This window comes from Candoia aspera, chromosome 5 (genome assembly GCF_035149785.1).
Source record: "Candoia aspera isolate rCanAsp1 chromosome 5, rCanAsp1.hap2, whole genome shotgun sequence".
In the NCBI taxonomy this organism is placed as follows: domain Eukaryota; kingdom Metazoa; phylum Chordata; class Lepidosauria; order Squamata; family Boidae; genus Candoia; species Candoia aspera.
The window spans coordinates 107,129,846-107,152,642 of NC_086157.1; the positions used below are offsets into that span (position 1 = coordinate 107,129,846).

At 40.8% G+C, this 22,797-nt stretch overlaps 1 protein-coding gene across 1 annotated transcript in view; it reads left to right on the plus strand.

Annotated features, from left to right (window-relative positions):
- The first annotated feature begins 1,546 nt into the window (after positions 1 to 1,546).
- The window catches only part of TYR (tyrosinase), a 63,341-nt gene continuing 42,090 nt past the window's right edge, over positions 1,547 to 22,797 (plus strand). The window contains exon 1 of the mRNA XM_063304487.1: positions 1,547 to 2,365. Within this exon, the coding sequence (XP_063160557.1) occupies positions 1,547 to 2,365 (819 nt within the window). The remainder of the gene's footprint in view (positions 2,366 to 22,797) is intronic.

Consider the following 22,797-nt stretch of genomic DNA (forward strand, 5'->3'; position numbering starts at 1 on the left):
TTTCCAACCGGGCAAAGTGAGATTTGTATTTATTTACGTATTGCATAGTGCATCGATTTCTGTACTGTCCAGCTGAGTGGGTCACCAACCTTGGGTGGATTACTACATGTAGAAATAATCCCAGGGAAAGCATGATAAGCAAGCATTCAATGCCATATAAAAGCATGATGCCTAGAAATGATAAAAAAAAGATAAATGTGAAATATAAACCCTCCCAAATGATTTCTCAAAAGGCTGCTCAAACAGAATGGTCTTGAGAGACTGCTAAAAAGCTAATAGGAGAGTTGCCATGCGGAGCAGTGTTTTTCAACCTTGGTAACTTTAAGGTGTGTGGACTTCTGGCTGGGGAATTCTGGGAGTTGAAGTCCACACATCTTAAAGTTGCCAAGGTTGAAAAACACTGTTCTGAAGGCCAGGTAATCTATAATGTGAGGGCCATCACAGAGGATAGACAGAATCACTTTGGAGCAGATGGACCCTAAGGTACTCTGGAGCTAAGTCATAAAGAGCTTTAAAAGTCAAAACCTGCACTTTGGATTGCCTTGGAAGTCAAATGGGAGCTAATATGGCAATCATAAAACCGATGTTAGGTTCCAGCAGCAGCTTCCACCACCAATAGCCTAACCACTGCATTTTGTACCACCAACTGGAGCTTTGGAGTCTTTTTCAAAGGCAGCCCCATGTAAAGTGCATTATAATAGTCTAGCCATGGCATAAGGAGGACATGAGTCTCAGTGCCCATCATTAGCTCTTTTCTGCACTGAAGTAATAAAATTTGCAATGACCATTTGTCTTGCAACATGTCTGCGTGTGCATGCATACTTGTGCTTTGTGATTTCCAAACAGCACCTTGGAGTTTACTATGTTGTAGCCCAATAAATGAAAGCTCTTGCCTGTCTTCCTCCCACCCTGCTTTTTTAAAAAAAAAATTAGGGTTAATAATTAGGCAACAAATCAACATGACTGCCTTTACTGCTCACCCAATTGATTGGCATGTGTGTGTGTCCAGAAAGGTTTTATACACATATCTTTCTGTCTAGAGACATACATAAGACCATCTCTTTCTTTGAATGGGAAGTCTGAAGGACTTTGGATCAACTTTCTTTCTGATTTCTGAGATTTGTTGAGCTCAACAGACTTGACTTGAAAAGTGGAGTTTTTCCCCCACTGTCACTCAATTGTTCATCCTCATTCATCTGCCCAGGAGCCCAGTGATCCCCTCTTCAAGTGGGTTGGTGTGGGCAGGCGCTATAATCCAGCACGTCAAAAGTCATGTGCTAGGCAGAAGATGAGGTTCAGAAAATAAGTCTCTGTGTAACTGAAGTGGAAAGTGGGCAAATGTTACTTGGATGTAGCCCAGAGCATGTGATAATCAGATTACTGAAGTGTGTGTGTATGTGTCAAGAGGGAGAAGCAAAGTTGAATGAGGTACCAGAGAGAAATATGCAGGGAGAACTTCTCAGGCTGCAAGACAGATAAAATCTTGCTTGTTGGGAGTTGACTGAACTACCGGGCAGGACAGCAGATTTTCTGTGTCTGAAAGGTAATGCCTCTTTTTTCTATAAGCATAATTTTGGGGATCCTGCCCCTTGGCTCTAGCCAGTTTCCTCGGGCATGTGCCAACTCAGACAACTTGCTGAGAAAGGAGTGTTGTCCACCTTGGCCTGGCGATGGTTCCTCTTGTGGGGAGCTTTCAGGCAGGGGTTCTTGCAGAGAGATCCTTCTTTCAGATGCCCCTCTTGGTCCTCAGTTCCCTTTTTCTGGAGTGGATGACAGAGAGGACTGGCCTGCTGTGTTTTACAATAAGACATGTGAGTGCTCAGGCAACTTCATGGGATACAACTGTGGAGATTGCAAGTTCAACTTTGGGGGGCCCAACTGCACTGAAAGAAAACTACGAGTAAGGAAAGACGTCTTCAAGCTCAACTCCAGAGAACACTACCAGTTCCTTGCCTATCTCAATTTGGCAAAACATACAACCAGCCGGGATTTTGTCATTGCCGCTGGAACATATGCCCAAATGAACAATGGCACCACTCCGATGTTCCAAGACACCAATGTCTATGACCTTTTTGTCTGGATGCATTATTATGTGTCTCGAGACACACTTCTTGGAGACACCAAGGTCTGGCGGGATATTGATTTTGCACATGAAGCTCCAGGTTTTCTTCCTTGGCATCGGCTTTTTTTGCTCCTATGGGAACATGAGATCCAGAAGCTTACTGGGAATGAAGATTTCACCATCCCCTACTGGGACTGGAGAGATGCTGAAGGCTGTGACATCTGTACAGATGAGTACATGGGGGGCAGACATCCCAGTAAGCCCAACCTATTGAGCCCAGCCTCCTTCTTCTCTTCATGGCAAGTATGTGCAGGCAGGTGGTGGGGAGGAGGGAGAGGAAGAATTTTGCATGAGATGTGCAGCAGTTGAAAATCTATGCAAAGTATCCCTGATATGAAGTTAGAAATGGGATTCAGGGATTCTGGGACTGTAAAGGATGCTGAGATGGTATCTAATAAGAACAACGCTTTGGTTAAATCCCATCTTGAGTATTGTTTACTTGAGTACTTGAGTACAATTCCATGCTTTAAGAAAGTTTCAGAGAATTTGGAACAGTTTCAAAGAAGGGCATAACAGTGATGATCAGGGGACTAGAAACTCATTTCTGTGAAGAGAAGTTGAAGGAGCTGCATAGGTTTAGCCTTGAGGAAAGATGACTGAGGGGGGAAATGAACACATCCTTCAAGTACCTGAAAGGATGTCACATGAAAGAGCTTCTCTCTCTTATTCCAAGTGCAAAACACAGGTTTAAATTACAGGAAGGCAGATTCTACCTGAATGTTAGAAAAGACATCCTAGAGGTAGGAATAGCCCAGCTGTGGAACCAACTAAACAGAGAGGTAGTAGATTGCCCTTGTCTTGATATGCTTAAGCAGAGACCCAACAGCCGTCTGCCTGGGCTGCTTTCATTTGAATCCTTGCATTGAGCAGGCCTTGGATTTGATGGTCTTTCAGCTGTATGATTCTATGTCTTTACAGCACTATACTAGCTGCTCAGGACTTAGTGCCACTTACAGTGTGGTAAGGTTCAGTACTACAAAATGTATTGGGATCTCTTGCACTCAAATGTAGCAGCCTACTTTTAGGTTAGAAAACTATGAATATCTAGGCTCGCCTTGCATATTGCTACAATCATATCATATAAAATGAAGATTATTTATGCTGGTCCTGTCATGTGTGTATTCTCACCGGCAATAGTTCCCTAAAGTCTCAGGCTCAGAAATATTGATGAGCCCTGCTGTTTGAAATGCTTTTAACTGGCATCTCAAGGGAGAGTCTGTCTTCCAGCCCTAGTGCTTACAATGACTTACAGCACGTTGGAAATGCAGTGCAATACTTTTTTTTTTTTTAAAGAGCAATCAGAATGCAAATACTGTACTGTATATCAACGGGCAAGCCACTGGAAGATTAAAACTGCAGCAAAATCCGTTTGACCATGCAGACAATTTTAAACCTCTAGGCAAACTGAAAACTAGGAAATAAGAAAAAGTTCTGTAGAGTTCTATATGTATCAAAATGTGCATATACTGTTTTTTTTGTTTTTTAAATGCTATGGAAAGAATTTGAGCTTTCAAAAAATTGTGTGAAGAAGACAGTAAAACTGAGAGGGGTCTTTGATCCCGTTTTTTTGCTAGCCAGCAGCTCTGCTCAGAAACTTGGGGATGCCCAAGGCTGGCTCTTCAACAGGAATAGGCAGTTGGGGAGGATAGGATGGAATTTGCAGAGACTGGTTTCATTTATTAGCATAGACATTCCAATGGAAATATAATAGAAAGCCATTATTCCAGTCTGTTCAAAATTACTTGGGAGGAACCTGGGATTTTCTAGCAGAAAACAGGATGCACAGTGAAGTCAATTGTATATTAGGATGCAGAGCACAATTTTGATTAGAAATAAATGCATATATCAGCGACTGCAGAACAGTGTCCGAATAATGCAGTGTGCCTTTCTTTCTTGTTTGAAGAAAGTTTACTTTTATGACCACATGCAAAGGATAAGGAGTTTGAGAAGATTAAGGGAAATAATAAGGGTGAGATGTCTTAACTGTAAAATAAGTTCAATCTAACAAATTATCCTCTGGGCAGGGCTATCCTATCAACAGGATTCATGCTGGCAAGGCAGAAGGAGAGGCAGGAGTGGGGCTTTTGCTAACCCCCATTGTTTTTCTGTTTGTTTGTAAACATGGATTCTCTCCTTACTTCGGTGGGAACAATTTCATCCACAAAAACTTTATGGATGGTGCAGGTTTAGTACTCTTGAAAGAGGAAGTTGGACGTCTGTAAGAGGCCAGTGAGGTGTAGTGGTTAAGGAGTTAGACTGGGAACAAGGAGACCCAGGTTTAAGTCCATCCTTCACCATGGAAGCTCATGGATGGCTTTGGATCAATGACAAACTCTCAGCCGAACCAACACCATAGAACTATGGTCGTGGGGAACATTGGAAGAGGGAATGCGTCAGAGTCACTTGCTGAGATGGGCAGCTATAGAAATCAAATAAATAAATAAATATGCATCCCTGAAATCCTAAAGGAAATTCATAATATACACCTGAAATAAACTGAAACAAAGGAATACAATGAAAAACTGCAACAGTTAAAGTCTGGAGAACTTCAGGAGGACACCAGACTGCAGAGGAATGCTGTAATTACACATGCCTGAAAGGCTTATTACTGTGCTCATAACAGATCTTATAGAACTACTTCTGCATAGGTTCTGCAGTGAAACATAAAGATTGGGAGTGGATTGGGGCATGAGTAGGAGAGAATTGGGAAATTGGAAATAATCCTATCCTAGCAATAGTGAGGATTTTGGAGGGGCAGGGGTTTCGATTAAACAGAGTAGTTCATATTTCCTAAACTCCTAAATAGATTAGGATGCAGCATTTCTTTGGAATGCATTGATTTTTGAATTTTGCAATGCAGTTCTCAGTTCAAAAAAATTGCTGACAAAAATACACGGATGAGGGAGTAAAATATAGTAACATGTGTTCATTAAGGAGGTTCTTATAATAGGTATAAATTATTATGTAAAATTACATAAAATTACACAATTTCATATAAAATTAAAATTATACATGAAAACAAATGTGAACTTGTTGCGAGTGGATTTAAAGTATTCACAGACTGAGGTGGAAATCAGTTGGAAGAGGGGAGAAAAATGGACAAAGAACATTGTGATTCATCCAGCCCAAGTTGTTATTTGCAAAGGTCAAAATCAGCATGGTCCATTGGAAGTAGATGGAAGAGACTTGACTACAATAGGATTTACACAATCTACATACTTAGCCAAGATAATAATGCAAAGAGGAAGGCTGGATTTACATGAGGCATTTAATCAAAGCCAGTTAAAAGCTTTGTGATGGCATTTGTACAACTGTCCTAACAGGCAGGAACCACGCTGAGACGAGGAATAAGTCTCTAGTGTTTTATTACTGCTACAGTAGACAGAAAATCCTAACAAACTGAAGATGCGTGGGAAAAACCCAGACAGATAAACCCCAAAAGTCAAGGTGGGTCTGATCTGTGTCTCTTTGAATGGCTGCTCAATTCCTCGCTACTATGCATGCGTTTTCCCCCCTGGATAGGGGCCCCCTCCTGCTCACCATCAGTGCTCATGACAACAACATGCTTGAACATGCTTATGTTCACGACTCCTGCTCAAAGAGCAGGTGGCAGTAGTGGCCAGGAGGGCCTTTGCTCAACTCCGTGTTGTGCGCCAATTACACCCCTTCCTAGACCGAGAGGCCCTTTGAACAGTCACTCATGCCCTGGTCATCCCCCAGATAGACTACTGTAATGCTCTCTACATGGGGCTACCCTTAAGAGTATCCGGAAGCTTCAGCTGATTCAGAATGCAGCTGCGCGGACAATTTTGGGTGTTCCAAGATTTGCACACATAACACCTTTGTTGTGTGAGCTGCACTGGGTCCCGGTTTGCTTCCGGGTCCAATTCAAGGTGTTGGTTATTACCTTTAAAGCCCTACATGGCATGGGGCCAGGCTACCTGAGGGACTGTCTCATCCCTATTACATTGGCCCGCCCCACACGGTCATGCAGGGAGGACATGTTACGGACCCCATCTATAAAAGAATTCCATCTAGCGGGTTCTCGGAAGCATGCCTTCTCTGCTGTAGCTCCCGCCCTTTGGAACATCCTTCCCCCAGAGGTCGGATAGGCCCCTTCGCTCCTGGACTTCCGAAAAAGATTAAAGACCTGGTTTTGTAGGCAGGCTTGGAATGGGAGGGGGAATAGTTATACCTGGGGATGGCTAGCGCCCTAAGTGATTTTGAGGGGCTTGCTACACTCACAGACTGATTAAAATCTCTTGCCACTTAGATTTTACTATATTCTTATTTTATTGCATTGTTGTACTGAAATGGTTTTAAGTTTTAAGTGCATTTTATTGTAAACCACCCAGAGTCCCCCATGAGGGGGAGATGGGCGGTGAATAAATTTATAAATAAATAAATAAATAAAAATGCTGATGATAACTTGATTTTTTTGGTAGTTGAGTAGACATTCAATTTTTGTGCAAACCCAGATCCTATTGTCGATTTACGCATCAGTGTATGTGCAAAGCCTGAAAATTGGTTAATTTCAGTAACCAGTATGTTGACAGAATGTACCCCAAAAGTCATTTGCATCGTTGTTACTGTTTTACTTTTTCTTGCATTATTATAAGTTGTCCCAGTTGAAATCCTACCTCAGCTAGAATCTCTTAAGTAAGGATTGATATGCCAAAGATATAAGCTCCATTTATTACCTACTTTTGGGGGGGAAATTCCAGTCTGGCTTTCATTTTCCAGTGGATCTTTTTCAAAATAGCAAAATTTACCACACCATTGTAAAGAATACTACTTCTGTTCTCCAACATACCATATAATATCTCTTTTTTAAATAAACTTGATTGAAATTTCAAACTAGAATTAAAATGCAAAGTACAGAAAAGCTTGAATAAAGAACTAAAAGAAAAAGAAAAACTAAAAAGTGCAGGAATAGCAATAAAAGGTAAACAGAAAGTGACTTTGGACCATCTCTAACTCAGATATAAATACTGTACGTCTATAATAACTTAATCTCTTACTCTTAATTAAACCTTATCTCTAACATTATTTCTATTAAAAAACTACTACTTTAATTGTCAAAACATAAAATCAAAACCTCATTTCTTCAGTTACAAGCAAATACAGGTAGTCCTTGCTTAATGACCACAATTGGGACTGGAATTTCGGTTCCTAAGCAAAGTGGTCATTAAGCAAATCCAACTCAATTTTATGACCTTTTTTGCAGTGGTCATTAAGCGAATCACTGCAGTTGTTAAATGAACCATGTGGTCGTTAAGTGAATCATATGGTTCCCCATTAATTTTGCTTGCCAGAAGCCAGCCAGGAAGGTTGAAAATGGCAATCAAATGACCACAGGATGCTGCGATGGTCATAAATGTGAACGGTTGCCAAGCAACCGTCCAAATCATGATCATGTGACTGCAGGGATGCTGCAACAGTCATAGGTGTGAGCATCAGTTGTAAGTCAGTTTTTTCAGCACTGTCATAAGTCTGAACCATCAGTAAATGAATGGTCATTAAATGAGGACCACCTGTAGTCCAAAAGTGGTTTCCAAGTAGAAACAAATCCAGTCACAGTATTTTCTCTTATCAATGCTGTCAGTTTTGCCATCTGTGCCAATTCCGTTAATTTCACCATCCATTTCTCCCATTGTGGAAATTTGTACGTCTTTCCATCTTTGCACATACAAAAGTCTTGCCGCTGTTATCATGTACAGAAACAATGCCCAAATTTTATTTCAAGTTGTTGGTCCATCAAGCCCAAAAGAAAAAGTTCTGGTTTCAGTTGTATATTAACTTTAAGGATCTTTTGAATTGTGATACATATTTGCTCCCAGAATTTCTTGGCCTTCCCACAAGTCCACCAAAGATGATAAAATGTTGCTGGGATCTAATGCTGGGAAGGGCCTTTTGCTTTGCAGACTGCCAGGTTCTTGTTTTGGAGCAGGGAGGATGGTTGTTCGGAAACGTAGCTTTCAAGGGCACACTGGTACACATCACATTAAGCCCTAAAACTAGGTGAACCAAGCACAGTTCTTATGTTCACATGAGCTGGGTTCCTACAACAAGATGAAGTATAATTTATCAAATATATTAAACCTGGTCAAGCGTGTTGTGTGACTCCAGTCACAGAACCGCTTCTTTTTTCTTCCAACAAGTTTTCATATTTAACAGACATTGGACATGTAGGTATAATATGGTTCTCTTCATTGCCAGGAATTGTTAAACCTATTGAATTTTGCCAAAACTGATAGATTAGAATCTCCTCCCTCCCTCCCTCCCTCCCTCCCTCCCTCCCTCCCTCCCTCCTTCCTTCCTTCCTTCCTTCCTTCCTTCCTTCCTTCCTTCCTTCCTTCCTTCCTTCCTTCCTTCCTTCCTTCCTTCCTTCTCCTTTAATTATATTCTTTCTCTCTTCCATTATTGTTCTTACTTCTCTCTCCCCTCCCTTCCCTTCCCTTCCCTTCCCTCTTTCTTTATCTCTATTTCTCCCTTCCCTTCCCTTCCCTTCCCTCTTTCATTATCTCTATTTCTCCCCTCCCCTCCCTTCCCTTCCCTTCCCTTCCCTTCCCTTCCCTCTTTCATTATCTCTATTTCTCCCCTCCCTTCCCTTCCCTTCCCTTCCCTCTTTTATTATCTCTATTTCTCCCTTCCCTTCCCTTCCCTCCTTCATTATCTCTATTTCTCCCTTCCCTTCCCTTCCCTTCCCTCCTTCATTATCTCTATTTCTCCCTCATCTCTCCTCCCCTCCCTCTCTTTCTCTCTCTCTCCCTCCAGACAAACTATAATAGTCCAAATCTCTTCATAGAGCATTTCATATGCAAAACCAACAATGCTGACCCTCTTTAGTTATATACAAAGCAGCTAGAATCAGATTAAAAGAGAAAAAAAAATCAATGATAGCAATCCCAGCCATTATGCCTGCATATACCCATACAAGATCCACACAAATGTAAGCAGCATTTAATCTCTGGCTTGAAACCAAAAGAGGTTTCAACATGTGCTTAACTCTTTCATGGACCTTGGTGGCTTGCAGAAGTAGTGAGTTTTTACTGGATTGTGCCTGCTTTCACCAAGATGCGTTTGAGTGCAGAGTGAAAGAGTCACCATCACCATATTATATCCCAATATTATAATTTCCTAAAATAAAGAAGAGAAGACATGGAGGGAAGCAAAAGGAGAAAAAAAGAGTGGCTGGAGAGATAAGATAGTTCTCTTAAGCAGCAAAGTGGAAAAACTCAGTTACGGTCGCAATGAGTGCCCCACTGGGAGACCTGAAAGAACAGGTTAGGGATAGATTGTCATGGAGAAAATCTATCTATATAGTTTCTAGGAGTCAAAAATGACTTGATGGCACATAATCAATCAATTTATTAATCAATCAATCAATCAATCAATCTTCAGGTACTTGAAGAAATGTCACACAGAAAAGCATCATGATCTGTTCTCCACCTTTCCAGCAGGAAGTAGAAGCACGGTCTTCCTCTGGTTGAATGTGTTGGAAGTCCTGGCAAATCCAGCATGCCTCATTAGCATGTGAATTAGCACATACATTGAGTTGTCCCACAATGCAACTCTGAGGAAGCTGTTTGTTGCCACTCTCACTTCCTCTCTCTCTTCTTCTCTCCTTCTTCCACCCAAGCAGAAGCAAGCATGCTGCTCTGCTTATGCAGGGCCATGTGCTTGGGCCTTGATGAAGGATTCTGTCCTTTTCTTCCATGCAGCCCTTGGCAGAAAAATAGGGCTGAGGGTTTAGGGCAAAACTAAGTATTTAGAAAGAAAAGAAGAACAAAGGAACTTCATCTTTTCACCAAGATGGATGTAATAGAAGCAACAATAAAGTCAGTAAGAAATTCTTTTACTTATCTTAACCTAATCTGTCTAAGTGTGTGATTCTTTATGCTTGGGAGGGCTGAGTGTGTAAGATCAATAACCTGTGTTTCTCTGGCATGCTCATTGAAGCTAATTTAAGATAATATTCTTTTTCTGTGCCAGCTTCTCAGCTGTGTTATAAGCTCTGCAACAATTCAGTTGGTCCTAGCAGGCCACTAAATTGGCTTCAGAACGTTAGGCAATTTACCTACTGTGCCATGTGGAGGACTATTTGTTGCTAAAGTTTTCAGGCAGAGGCTTGACAGAGATCAATTCCATCAAGCAGATATTAGACTCAGTGTCTCAATGGCCTCTTTCAACCCAGTGATTCTCTGCTTCTATCCCAGCATGTTGTCATAGGTAGAACGTGAACTCCAGCTGAAATCAGAGTGAGTCCCTGGGGTCTGACACTCCTTTTCCCAAGATGTTTTTATCCGTGGCTATGCAGATCTTCAGGGACGCGGTGGCGCTGCAGGTTAAACCGCTGAGCTGCCGATCGGAAGGTCGGCGATTTGAAACCGCGCGGCGGGGTGAGCTCCCGTTGCTAGTCCCAGCTCCTGCTCACCTAGCAGTTCGAAAACATGCAAATGTGAGTAGATCAATAGGTACCGCTTCGGCGGGCAGGTAACGGCGTTCCATGCAGTCATGCCAGCCACATGACCACGGAAGTGTCTACGGACAAATGCCGGCTCTTCGGCTTAGAAACGGAGATGAGCACCGCCCCCTAGAGTCGGACACGACTGGCCTTTACGTCAAGGGAAACCTTTACCTTTACCTATGCAGATCTTCAGAAAGAAGGGGGGAAAGGGAAAAAAATACAAACAGAAATAGAAGCAGGAGCAAAGAAAAAGTACATCATGAAATATGTATGTACATATGAATGTATGAAAGGAAAAGTTCAGTTTTTAAATAACAGAATTAAATCTTGAACACATAAGTAATAGCGATTGGACTTTCCACTAGGTTGATAGAAAGCCAGTTTTCTGGTAGAGAGTGAACACATATTGTATCTTCAATCCAGAGTTTTAAATCAGGTGTAACAGAGACTTTCCACTGGAGTAAAACAAAATTTTTAGCTGACGAGTCATACGCAATTAATCCAGAGCTTCTCATACTTTGAAAAATTCCAAGCTTTGGTTATGTAACACATGTGCATCTTTAAACTGTCTTCCTAACACCATATTAACATCATTGTACAGTTTATTGATTGATTGATTTAAATGTCAAGGCTGCCTGACTCCATAGCAACGCTGGGCATCTTACAGTTAAAACTTAAAAGAAAGGAAAATAGATCAAGAAATAAAAACAGGACAGCTAACTACAAACCAAAAGCCAAAAAGCCAAGCAGCCAATAAACAGGCAAGGGGAGTCAACCCCCATTCTAGCTCAGGGCCTGGGAGAACAACCAGGTCTTAAGCATCTTATGAAAGGTCAGAAGGGTGGGAGCAGTATGAATCTTCAGGGGGACATCATTCCATAGGGCAGGAGGCATCGCTGAGAAGAGACACTTCCTGTGTCCTGTAAGATGTCACTACTTACCAAATGGGACCTGGAGTGTGCCCACTCTAGCTGACCTGACTGGAGAGTTGGAAACTTATGGAGACTCATGGTCCCGCGAGTAACCAGGCCCTATGCCATGCAGGGCTTTAGAGGTGATAAGCATCGTCCTGAATTGCACCAAGAAGCCAACTGGCCATCAGTACAGCTTGTGAAGCAGTGAGGGCTATCTCTCTCAAGGTCATTTCCTCTGGAGAAAACTAAGCAGGAACTTCGGCAGGTATCATTAATGAGTTCTATCAGGGCACTGGTATCCCAGCAAACTGTCTGAGACTACCATGTGGTAGTGTTATCCTCCCTATATCTCAGATGGGATAAATTGTGCCTGGCCTGATACATTCCAGACAACAACAACAGGGTAAGCCAAACTGGGACATCAAAAAACATCCTGGAAGAAGGGGAAGGTAAACCATTTGTGTTCAATTTGCTAAGAACATTGCAAGGGTTTGTCCATGAAGTCACCAGAAATCAAGCTCTATCTGAAGGAGCCTTCACTCTTATTACCACATACAGTAGGTAAGGAGATACAATAGTGGTCTACAGGCATCTAAAAGACTGCCTTGTGCAAGAAAAGGTAGACCTGCTCTTGATTGAAGCTCAGGGTAGGACAAAGACCAACAAGCTGACATTAAAGGAATATAATTCAGGCTGAATATTAAGAGGAACTAACAACAAAGAGGTGTTGCAGAATGGAAGAGTCTGCCTAGAACAATGTTTCTCAGCCTTAGCAACTTTAGGGTGTCTGGACTTCAACTCCGAGAATTCTCCAGGCAGCATGTTGAGAAACATTGGGCTAGGACAGGATCCCAATGGCTGGAGGTTCTCAAATGGAGGCTAGATGATTGGAATGGTTTAGGGGAGTCCTGCCCTGAGCAGGGAATCAGACTAGATGACCAGAGATCCTTTTTAACTCTTACAGTCTATGATTCTATGACTCTCTCGTCTGTCTCTGCCTATCTGTCTGTCTGTCTGTCTGTCTGTCTGTCTGTCTAAGCTCCTGTCAAAGCTTTCATATTATGCACTAAAAACGTTTTTCCACCCTCTCACCCTGGAATAACTCAAAATTCAGTAGGACTTCTTGGAATTACACTAGTGCAGGCAAAGTGAAAACCACAGTCTTTATAGAACTTTAAAAAGAAATGCTGGAGGCTCATTGTGGTGTCAAAACAACCCCAGTTTTGCTATGCTGCATGCTGGAACTCTGTCAGGCATAGCACAAACCCAGAAAGGAAGAATAAGGGAGAATGAAGCTTTTTTCAGGGCACTAGAGTGACAAATGCATAAAAGTATTTATTTTTAAAGCTGGTCCTTCTGCAAGGGGGGAAGTGGGGGTCAGCACAGGGGTAACCCTAAGTCTCCAGCCATAATAAAATGATGACAGTTGCATGAAAGAAAGTCAGGGAACCCTCAAGAGTTGTGGATTGGAGCGGGGGAAGGAAGGGAAGGGAAATCTGTGAAGTTTCTATTTCTAACTCAGATATCCTTTCTTCTAAAGAAAGGAGGCCATACTTTATTCTCTGGAGGATGTTGCCATGGAAACTGCAATAACTGTGAATGCTTGATGAAATACTGACTTCTCTCCCCCACCCAGCCCAACCTTTTAGTCTTCCTCAGCCAACTGTTGTTAGTCCTTAGCTAAATGAATTTGCAAGCCATATTTTCCACATGTTTGCAGGCTTAAGAGGTACCTGCTCTTGACATCAAAGCTATAAAAAACCTATTTACTTCCCCCCACTTGCCCTAAAGGTAAATGTTGATTGTAATCCGCTCAAGTGACAGGTTAGTTTTCTAGTTAGAACTGAGGGCGAAGGCTCTGTTGGAGGGATTTCAGAGTCTGAAATGTATATATACAGTAAATACACAGAAATCTCCAAACTTTTTTTTTCCCAGACGGTGGAGTCCCCTAAATTTCAGCCTCTGAAATTTGCAGACAAAATGAGGAATTGAAGTGGCAAGATTTCCCACCAGTTTTTTTGGCACAAAATGAAAAGAAAGAGGGGGGTAAGATCTGGGCAAACAAAACACCTATTCACATTTTTTTAAAATAATAGTGAATTATAAAAGTAAAAACAAGTACCTAAAACATTCCAATCTGCCTCTCTCCTTTGTCTTGGCATCCCATCATTGCCATTTGACTTGAGATTTTTTGGTCAGTAAAAAAAAATCATTTAAAACAATATCTGGGACTAGTTCATGGGATACCATAACATTGTAAAGTTGGAAGAGATCACAAAGATCCAACCATCTGTAACGTGCAATGAGAAAAAAAACATCCTCAAAAGGTAGCTGTCCAGCCTTTTCTTAAACACTTCCAGAGATGAAGATAAAATCCCAAAATTTCCCTATACAGAGTGTTCCACTGCTGTACAAATCTTAAGAGTTGGGAAAATTTTCCTTACATTTAAACAAAACAACATAGCTGCAACCGATCCCCATTATTTCTGGTCCTAGTTTCTGGGATAATGGAAATAGTTCTTGGTTGTCTTCCTGTAGCTTCACTTTATCAATCTGAACATGTCTATCATGTCTCCCCACAGTCTTCTTTCTCCAAACTAGACATCCCTAGTTCCTTCAGCCTATCTTTATAGGTCATGTCCTCAAGTCTTGAATTATCTTGGTTGCCTTCCTCTGAGCCTTCTCTTACCTGATATTATCCTTCTAGAAATCTTGTATCCCAAAATGTACACTGGTATGGTATCACTCATGCTGTGCAGGGAGAAATATGACTTCACTTTTCTTTAATATGTGCAAAATTGCAAAGGTTGCTAAATATTAAAAGCAAGTGTATGTTCTGAGTAATATGTTCTTATATAGTTAAAACGGCACCATCTATGGAAAAGAGTGGGATATCAATAGGCTCAAGAGAATAGGGTTTCATTAATTTTGATTCATTAATTGATGTAAACTAATTGTGCCAGGATGTTTCATATACTCAAGTTGGTATACGGTACTAACCATATATGGTACTGATATGGTATATGGTACCAATATGGTACCGGTTGCCAAGTGCCCATATTATGATCATGTGACCGCAGGGACACTGCAACGGCCACAACTTTGAGGACTGGATGTAAGTCAAGTAATGTGTTGATTTGCAAGGTAATCTCTAAATTACAGATCCTGGCTTGCAAGAAATAGCATGAACATGTTTAATTTAAAACTGGACTTTGATCACACTTTTGGCATACTGGCTAAAATGTGTCCAAAATGACAGTACTGCCCTTACCATTAGCAGGGAATTCTGCAAGTGGCTCTGGTACAACTGAGGCTGGTGCCTTTTCCATATTGCTGAACAAACCAAACCAAAATAATAATTTTAAAAAATTATAAAAGCCTCAACTGATCAAAGCGATGTTGTCAGCAGAGGTCAATATCTATGGGTCCACCTAGTGGTGACCATGCCATATGAAAGTTTATGACTAGAATCTAAGACATGAGTGGTGAAGAGCATAAATGAAGTGAAGTGGGAGGGAGGGAGGGAGGGAAGTATAGAAGCTGTATATCTGTGATCCTAGGAGCAAGGGGAAGGACATAATAGATCTGAATAGGGGACTGATCTTCTAGTGTAGAGTTGATTAATATCTGTATTGTGAAGTGCAGGGGAAGTGAAGGTATAGGTTTGATTATGAATGAAAAGGTTCAAATGCTTAAGTGGATATATAGAACATATGGAAGCTGCTTGGAACAGAGAGAAAGTTATTATGTTGGAGACTGCCCCACAAGTGTGTGCTGTTACAATAGTGAGAAGTATGAAAAAGGAAGCTTGGTGGAATGATGAAGTAAAAGAGTATATAGTGTGCATAAAGAGAGTAAGTTGCCAAGAGTGTAATCAGAGAGAGCAAAGAATGATTAAGATTAAAGGAGTCAGAGAATATGTAGAGCAATGCAGATAGTCCTCACTTCCTGACCGCAATTGGGATCAGCAACTCCATCGCTAAGTGGTGTGGTCATTAAATGGAACATTCCATGACTGAACTGATTTACGACGTCAGTCCTGGCTGCCATCATTAGAGAATCACTGCTGGTCATTAAGTGCAACATCATGTGACCGTGACTTGCGACTTTCTGCCAGCTTCCCCATTGATTTTGCTTGTTGGAAGCTGGCTGTGGTTGCAAATGGCAATCATGTGACAGCAGGACCCTGCAATGGTCGTAAATGCACACCAGTTGCCAAGTGCCAGAATTACGATCATGTGACTGCAGGGACATTGCGATTGGCCACAACATTGTAAGTCTCCTTTTTCAGTACCATTGAAACTTCGAACGGTTGCTGAATGAGTGGTTGGTAAGTGAGGACTATCTATATTGATGGAAATAGCAATTTGTTTTGGAAGGGGGTAAAGAGGCCTAAAGAAAACCAATCTGGTGTAGTGGTTAAGGCACCAGGCTAGAAACCGGTAGACTGTGAGTTCTGGTCTGGCCTTGGGCACGAAGCCAGCTGGGTGACCTTGGGCCAGTCATTCTCTCTCAGCCCTAGGAAGCAGGCAATGGCAAACCACTTCCAAAATCTTGCCAAGAAAGCTTCAACTTCAAGAAAGCTGCCAGGAGTCAACAGTGACACAAAGGCACAACAACAACAAGAAAGGCCTGAACAAGGAGACTCCAGCAGAGTGAATGGATTTAAAGATAAAAGTAATGAAATGATTTGGGATGACACTGAATGGAATGAATGCTGGATTTGGAGGTGTGTATGGGAATTATAGTGATATGTCAAAGAGTGGATTTGAAATGAATGCCATAGAATCCAAAAAAAGTTAAAGAAGGGAAATCATTCCTATAAATAACATTTATTTATTTACTCAATGTGTATAGCCACCCATCTCACCTAAATGACTACTCACCTAAAGTGAGTAGGCAGGAATTATTGACTGTTTTGTGAATATGGAGTTGAAGGCTGGATGCTGAATGAGATAACAGCAGTATAATATGGGGGGTAAAGTATGCATGATGGTAAATAGCAGGCTTGGCAAACAGTCCAACACTGAGCAGAGAGTAAGACAAGGGTGTGTGATATCCTTGGATATCTTTATTGCCTTTATGGGTGAATGTAAAAAGAATGCTTGTGGTTACAGTAGTGTTGATTGTGGCCATGAATACAGATGTACATGTGAATGCAGATGTGGTCTGAGAACCTGAATGATTCACAAGGAATATGAGATCATATGATGCAATGAGGAGAATGTATCTGAAAACTAATGTATCACCCAAAGTAGTTATGATGGACAAGAAATATGTAGTGAGTGATTAGAAGTCAAACATAAGTGGCAAAAGTCTGGAGCAAGTAGATGAATTTGTGATGAGTGAATACAAAATGTGGTTTGGTCATATAGAGGGTGTGAAGGAGGATGGAGAAATCTGAGAAAGTTTTGGTTGGATGGAGTTGATGAGATCCTTAAAACAAAGTTCTTTTTAAAAGATCTTACAAGCGAAGTTTTAAGAACAAAAGGCATCTAGTGTATGGATATGGTGGAAGCAAGGCTGGAGAACATAGTGAACGGCCTTGATAGAAAGCAGATTTAGCTATGTTTTGTTTGGTTTTTTTTTAATCTCATGCCTATTTTATCGGGGCTTACTAATTCTTACTCTCTTTCTGCACATTGCTTTCCTGAAAGGGAACAATATGACTCCATTTGTAGGATTGCATGATTCATTGTGTGTTTAAAGTGTACATAAAAATTATATCTCTATAAAGCCCTCGGTTGAACTATCGACACCTTGTGCAAAATTCGGGGGGTGGGCAGGTGAAAACATTGCAGTTAGAATTGAGGATATTTGATGGCCACAGAACACTGCTTGACTTTCGAAAGGGCAAAATAGAAACACCAAGGTGGAGGGGAATGGAGTAACTTGACAAAAGGCATAACTTACTGGCTGGCTGGATCTATTCTGTGCTGAGATAGATAGATAGATAGATAGATAGATAGGGGGGGATAATAGAGATGGATGGATGGATGATAGGTAGAGATGATAGAGACAGACAGACAGATATATAGACAAGAGGGAGATGATAGATAGATATGATAGATATGATTGATAGATTGATAGATTGATAGATTGATAGATAGGGATGGGTGCATGGGCGGTGGGTGGATGATAGGTAGAGATGATAGAGATGGATGGATTGATGAATTGATGGATGGATGATAGGTAGAGATGATAGAGATGGATGGATTGATGAATTGATGGATGGATGATAGGTAGAGATGATAGAGATGGATGGATGGATGGATGATAGGTAGAGATGATAGATAGATAGATAGATAGATAGATAGATAGATAGATAGATAGATAGATAGAACGCAAGAAATAGGTTAAATTCTCATTGCCCCTTCCCCATTCATTTTTTTTCTGTAATTCTGGAAATAGAGATATTCTATCTGTAGGGCTGCCCATGCCATCTAAGTGATTCTGGGCAGTTCAGAACAGGTAAAAGTGATCCTATAAAAACACTATTTTGTAGACAGGACCTGTAACATGAGTCTCCTGCTAGTCCTGATGGGATGGATAGATGTAACCGGAGAGAGGCAATCCCTTAAAAATGTATATATGTATGTATGCATGCGTGCATGCATGCATGCATGCAGTAGAACCCACATAAACAGCTGACAATGCACTAGCATTGAGAAGGTGCTACCTGGGGCAGCTCTTATTGCACAGTTATTTATGCACACATCCACCCACCCACACACCTCTACAGTATGCCCCTGCAAAACAGCAATTCATCTTGACAAAGTGGACCTTTGTTAGTAAATAAAGAACCAAAGACATAAAAATGAGGTGAAAAAATACACAGACTTTGGGGAAGATGCCTTGCTTACCTTGATGAGATTATTTCATTTGAGATTATACCACTTTCGTGTCTAAATTCATTTATGACTTTCATTTTCACAAAGTGACTGTGCAGAATAAATCTATCCTGAAATGATTATTCAATGCAATCTCTTGAAATACACTATTCAAGAATAGCTGCTTTCTCTAATTAGGATGAATAAAAATTCTGAACATTAAGTTGATTTGATTGATTTTTAGAAGTATATCTCACTGTATAAACTTGTAGCATGACAATCAATGTTGTATGGTATATGTTTGGTATTCTGTACTTTTGAAATCTTTATTTATAAGTATGAAAACACGTTAATAGAAAGGTTAGAAATGAAGTAGAGATGGGTGTTCCTTTTGAATATCAAAATGTTCCAGGAAGAAATACTGTTGTCATACCAACATGAAGCAAAGGCCAGATTTTGACTTTCTTCTCTGCAATAATTCTGACAGTGATGGTGAAATTGTTCTTTATTGACATAATGCATAACGGACAGAAAAGAATTAGAAAGAAAACATTTGTTGTTTATTCGTTCAGTCGCTTCCGACTCTTTGTGACTTCATGGACCAGTCCACCCCAGAGCTTCCTGTCAGTCGTCAACACCCCCAGCTCCCCCAGGGACAAGTCCGTCACCTCTAGAATATCATCCATCCACCTTGCCCTTGGTTGGCCCCTCTTCCGTTTGCCCTCCACTCTCCCTAGCATCAGCATCTTCTCCAGGGTGTCCTGTCTTCTCATTATGTGGCCAAAGTATTTCACTTTTGCCTTTAATATCATTCCCTCAAGTGAGCAGTCTGGCTTGATTTCCTGGAGGATGGACTGGTTGGATCTTCTTGCAGTCCAAGGCACTCTCAGAATTTTCCTCCAACACCACAGTTCCAAAGCATCGATCTTCCTTCTCTCAGTCTTCCTTATGGTCCAGCTCTCACAGCCATATGTTACTACGGGGAACACCATTGCTTTAACTATGCAGACCTTTGTTGTCAGTGTGATGTCTCTGCTCTTAACTATTTTATTGAGATTTGTCATTGCTCTCCTCCCAAGGATTAAACGTCTTCTGATTTCCTGGCTGCAGTCAGCATCTGCAGTAATCTTTGCACCTAGAAATACAAAGTCTTTGACTCCTTCTACATTTTCTCCCTCTATTTGCCAGTTATCAATCAGGCTGGTTGCCATAAACTTGGTTTTTTTGAGGTTTAGCTGCAAGCCAGCTTTTGCACTTTCTTCTTTCACCTTCATCATAAGGCTCCTCAGTTCCTCTTCACTTTCAGCCATCAAAGTGGTATCATCTGCATATCTGAGATTGTTAATGTTTCTTCCAGCAATTTTAACTCCAGCCTTGGATTCCTCAAGCCCAGCATGTCGCATGATGTGTTCTGCGTACAAGTTGAATAGGTAGGGTGAGAGGATACAGCCCTGCCATACTCCTTTCCCAATCTTAAACCAGTCCGTTGTTCCGTGGTCTGTTCTTACTGTTGCTACTTGGTCATTATACAGATTCTTCAGGAGGCATACAAGATGACTTGGTATCCCCATACCGCTAAGAACTTGCCACAATTTGTTATGGTCCACACAGTCAAAGGCTTTAGAATAGTCAATAAAACAGAAATAGATGTTTTTCTGAAACTCCCTGGCTTTTTCCATTATCCAGCAGATATTGGCAATTTGGTCCCTAGTTCCTCTGCCTTTTCTAAACCCAGCTTGTACATCTGGCAATTCTATTGAAAGTCTCTGGTAATGAATAACACAGAGAATCCTCTGGATTTTTTTTCTAATGACACTTGGCTCATGGTGGGGGATTGGACCATTTAATAGGTACTTTAATAGTCTGACAAAATATTGACAAATGAGACTGCAGACCAAAGCATAGCAGCATGATTCAGAAAAAAGAACCTGGTTTTAGGCTGCATCAATAGAAGCATGGTCTCCCAACTTTGTATCTCAGTCTGTACTCTGTACTGAATTCTAAATATCCACTAGAGAAAGAAATGGCTACCCAACCCATTATTCTGCCTAGAAAACCAAATGGATATTTGCAGTAAATGCAAGACAAATATGAGAGTGGAAGATGACCACCACCATCACCCTGCCTTGGTTGTTATCCAACAAGCTATGTGGGAAGACGGCATATATGAGTAGCATTGCTGCTTATGATGGGGATGAATTAAAGCCAAAACGGTGTCCCACTGTCAATGTATCCAGGGCCGCAACTGTGGGGGGGGGGCAACCGGGCATGTGCCCCAGGCGCCGTGCTGGTGGGGCGCCAAAATGAGTGCTGGGGGGGCAAAGTGAGTGCTGGGGGCGCACCAAAATGGGCGAGGAATCCATGTTTGCCCCGGGTGACACAGACCCTTAGTTGCGGCCCTGAATGTATCCAGAGGAAAAAGGAACTTTTGAGATATTAGAACTATAAACTAGGGCAAACTTGATTTCTTTTTCCATATAATTTTTATTGAAGAAATTTTTAACAAGTTGAAAACAATACAAGTATTAGAAAAGAAACAAAGGAAATAAGGAAGAACTGTGAATAAGTAAGAAGGAAAACAGAAAACAGAAAAGAAAAAGAAAAAAGAGAAGAGATTATAAAGAAATGGCTTCCAATCTTTTTGACAGCAGTTATAAATGCATTTATATGTTATCCTCTCTCTCTAAGGTTACATCGTAATTTCCTTCTTTCCATAAGCTACCCTTTCTAATCTTCAAACCCATAAATCACAAGTTCATTTTTCTCTTTTTTCAGCAAAAAGTCCATAAGGGGTTTCCAGTCACTGATAGATGTAGTTGTTGATCTATCTCTAATCAAGCAAATTAATTTTGCCATCTCTGCTATTTCTGTCACCAACCATTCCTCCACTGTGGGTATTTCAGAGTCATTCCATTTTTGCACATATAATAGTCTCGCAGCAGTAATCATATGTAAAAACAACCTTCCATGGCTCTTTTCTAATTGACTGTCCATTGATCCCAGCAAGAAAAGTTCTGGTTTCAGCTGAAGTTTAAAATTCTTTGTATCATTATGTGCATTTCAACCCAGAAATTCCTGGCTTTATTACATGTCCACCAAGCATGATAAAATGACTCATCATGTTGTCCACATTTCCAACATAAATTTGAAGTACCTTTATACATTCTAGACCATTTTTCTAGAACCATATACCAACAGTACATCATTTTATAAAAAAATCAGTAGAAGTTTATACATTTTAGCAATTACATTTTCATCATTTGTACATAGTCCAACTTTAAATTGTGTCTTCTGCGGCACAATTCCGAATGTCCTGCTATCTACCTTAAAACTTCCTCTTAACTGTGCATACAGAAACCATTGATAGCTAAATCCCTCTATACTCAGTTGCTCTCTTGATGTTGCAACCTTGTTTTTGTGAGAGAAGAAATGTCAAAACAGAACATTAACATCTTTGGAATCAGCAAACTGGACTAAAATAGGTTACTTCTGATTCTACTACAGGCAAGAAAATCACAGAAGAATCAAAGTGGCCATCATTCTTAACAAAAGAATAGCCCTCCTCTCAATAAAAATAGAATGATCTCAGTATGAATTCCCAAGACAAGTCAATCAATACCACAGTGGTCCAAGTCCATATCCCAACTACAGATGCACTGGAAGCAAAAGCACAGCTGTTCTGTGACAACTTTCAGGACTTTTTCAGTACAACACCAAAACAGAAGTCATGTTGATTAAACAACTGGCATGCTGAAATTCAAAGTACAATAGCATCTGATATAACAGGAAAATCTGCCCTGTTTGAATCAGGAGACGGTTTAATGGAGCTTGGCCAAGTAAAATGGATGTTTATAGCAAATGCCTTCTTCCAATACCCTAAAACAGTGTTTCTCAACCTTTGCAACTTAAGGTGCAACAGTTGAGAAACCTTAAGATGTGTGGACTTCAACTTCCAGAATTCTCCAGCCAGTGTTAGCTGGGGAATTCTGGAAGTTGTAAAGGTTGAGAAATACTGCCCGAAAAGATTACTCTGCACACAGTATGTTTAGCAGTGGATGGGCAACACCAACATTATATTGATTGCAAAGAGGGAGAAGTTCTATTTAATTAGTGAAAGGAAGACCAGATGCTGACTGTGGCTTGGCTTACAAACTTCTTTTGCAAACTACAACCTAAACTGAATAACTCAAACCAAATCTGCAAGCCAACAAGATACAATCTCCACAATTTCCATCTGATTCTGTGGTGAAGGAAAAGGAATGAATGAATTACACTTGATAAATAGAGTGTCTGATGAACTTTGGAGGGAAACGTGTTACGCTGTGAGGAGGAAGCAAACAAAAATGTCCCCAGATGCACAAAGCAGAATATGCTGATACACTGAAAACAGGAGGAAAAAAAATTGGAAAGAAAAAGACAACAGAAATGGAAAGTAAAAAAAAAGAAAGGAAAAGAAAAAGA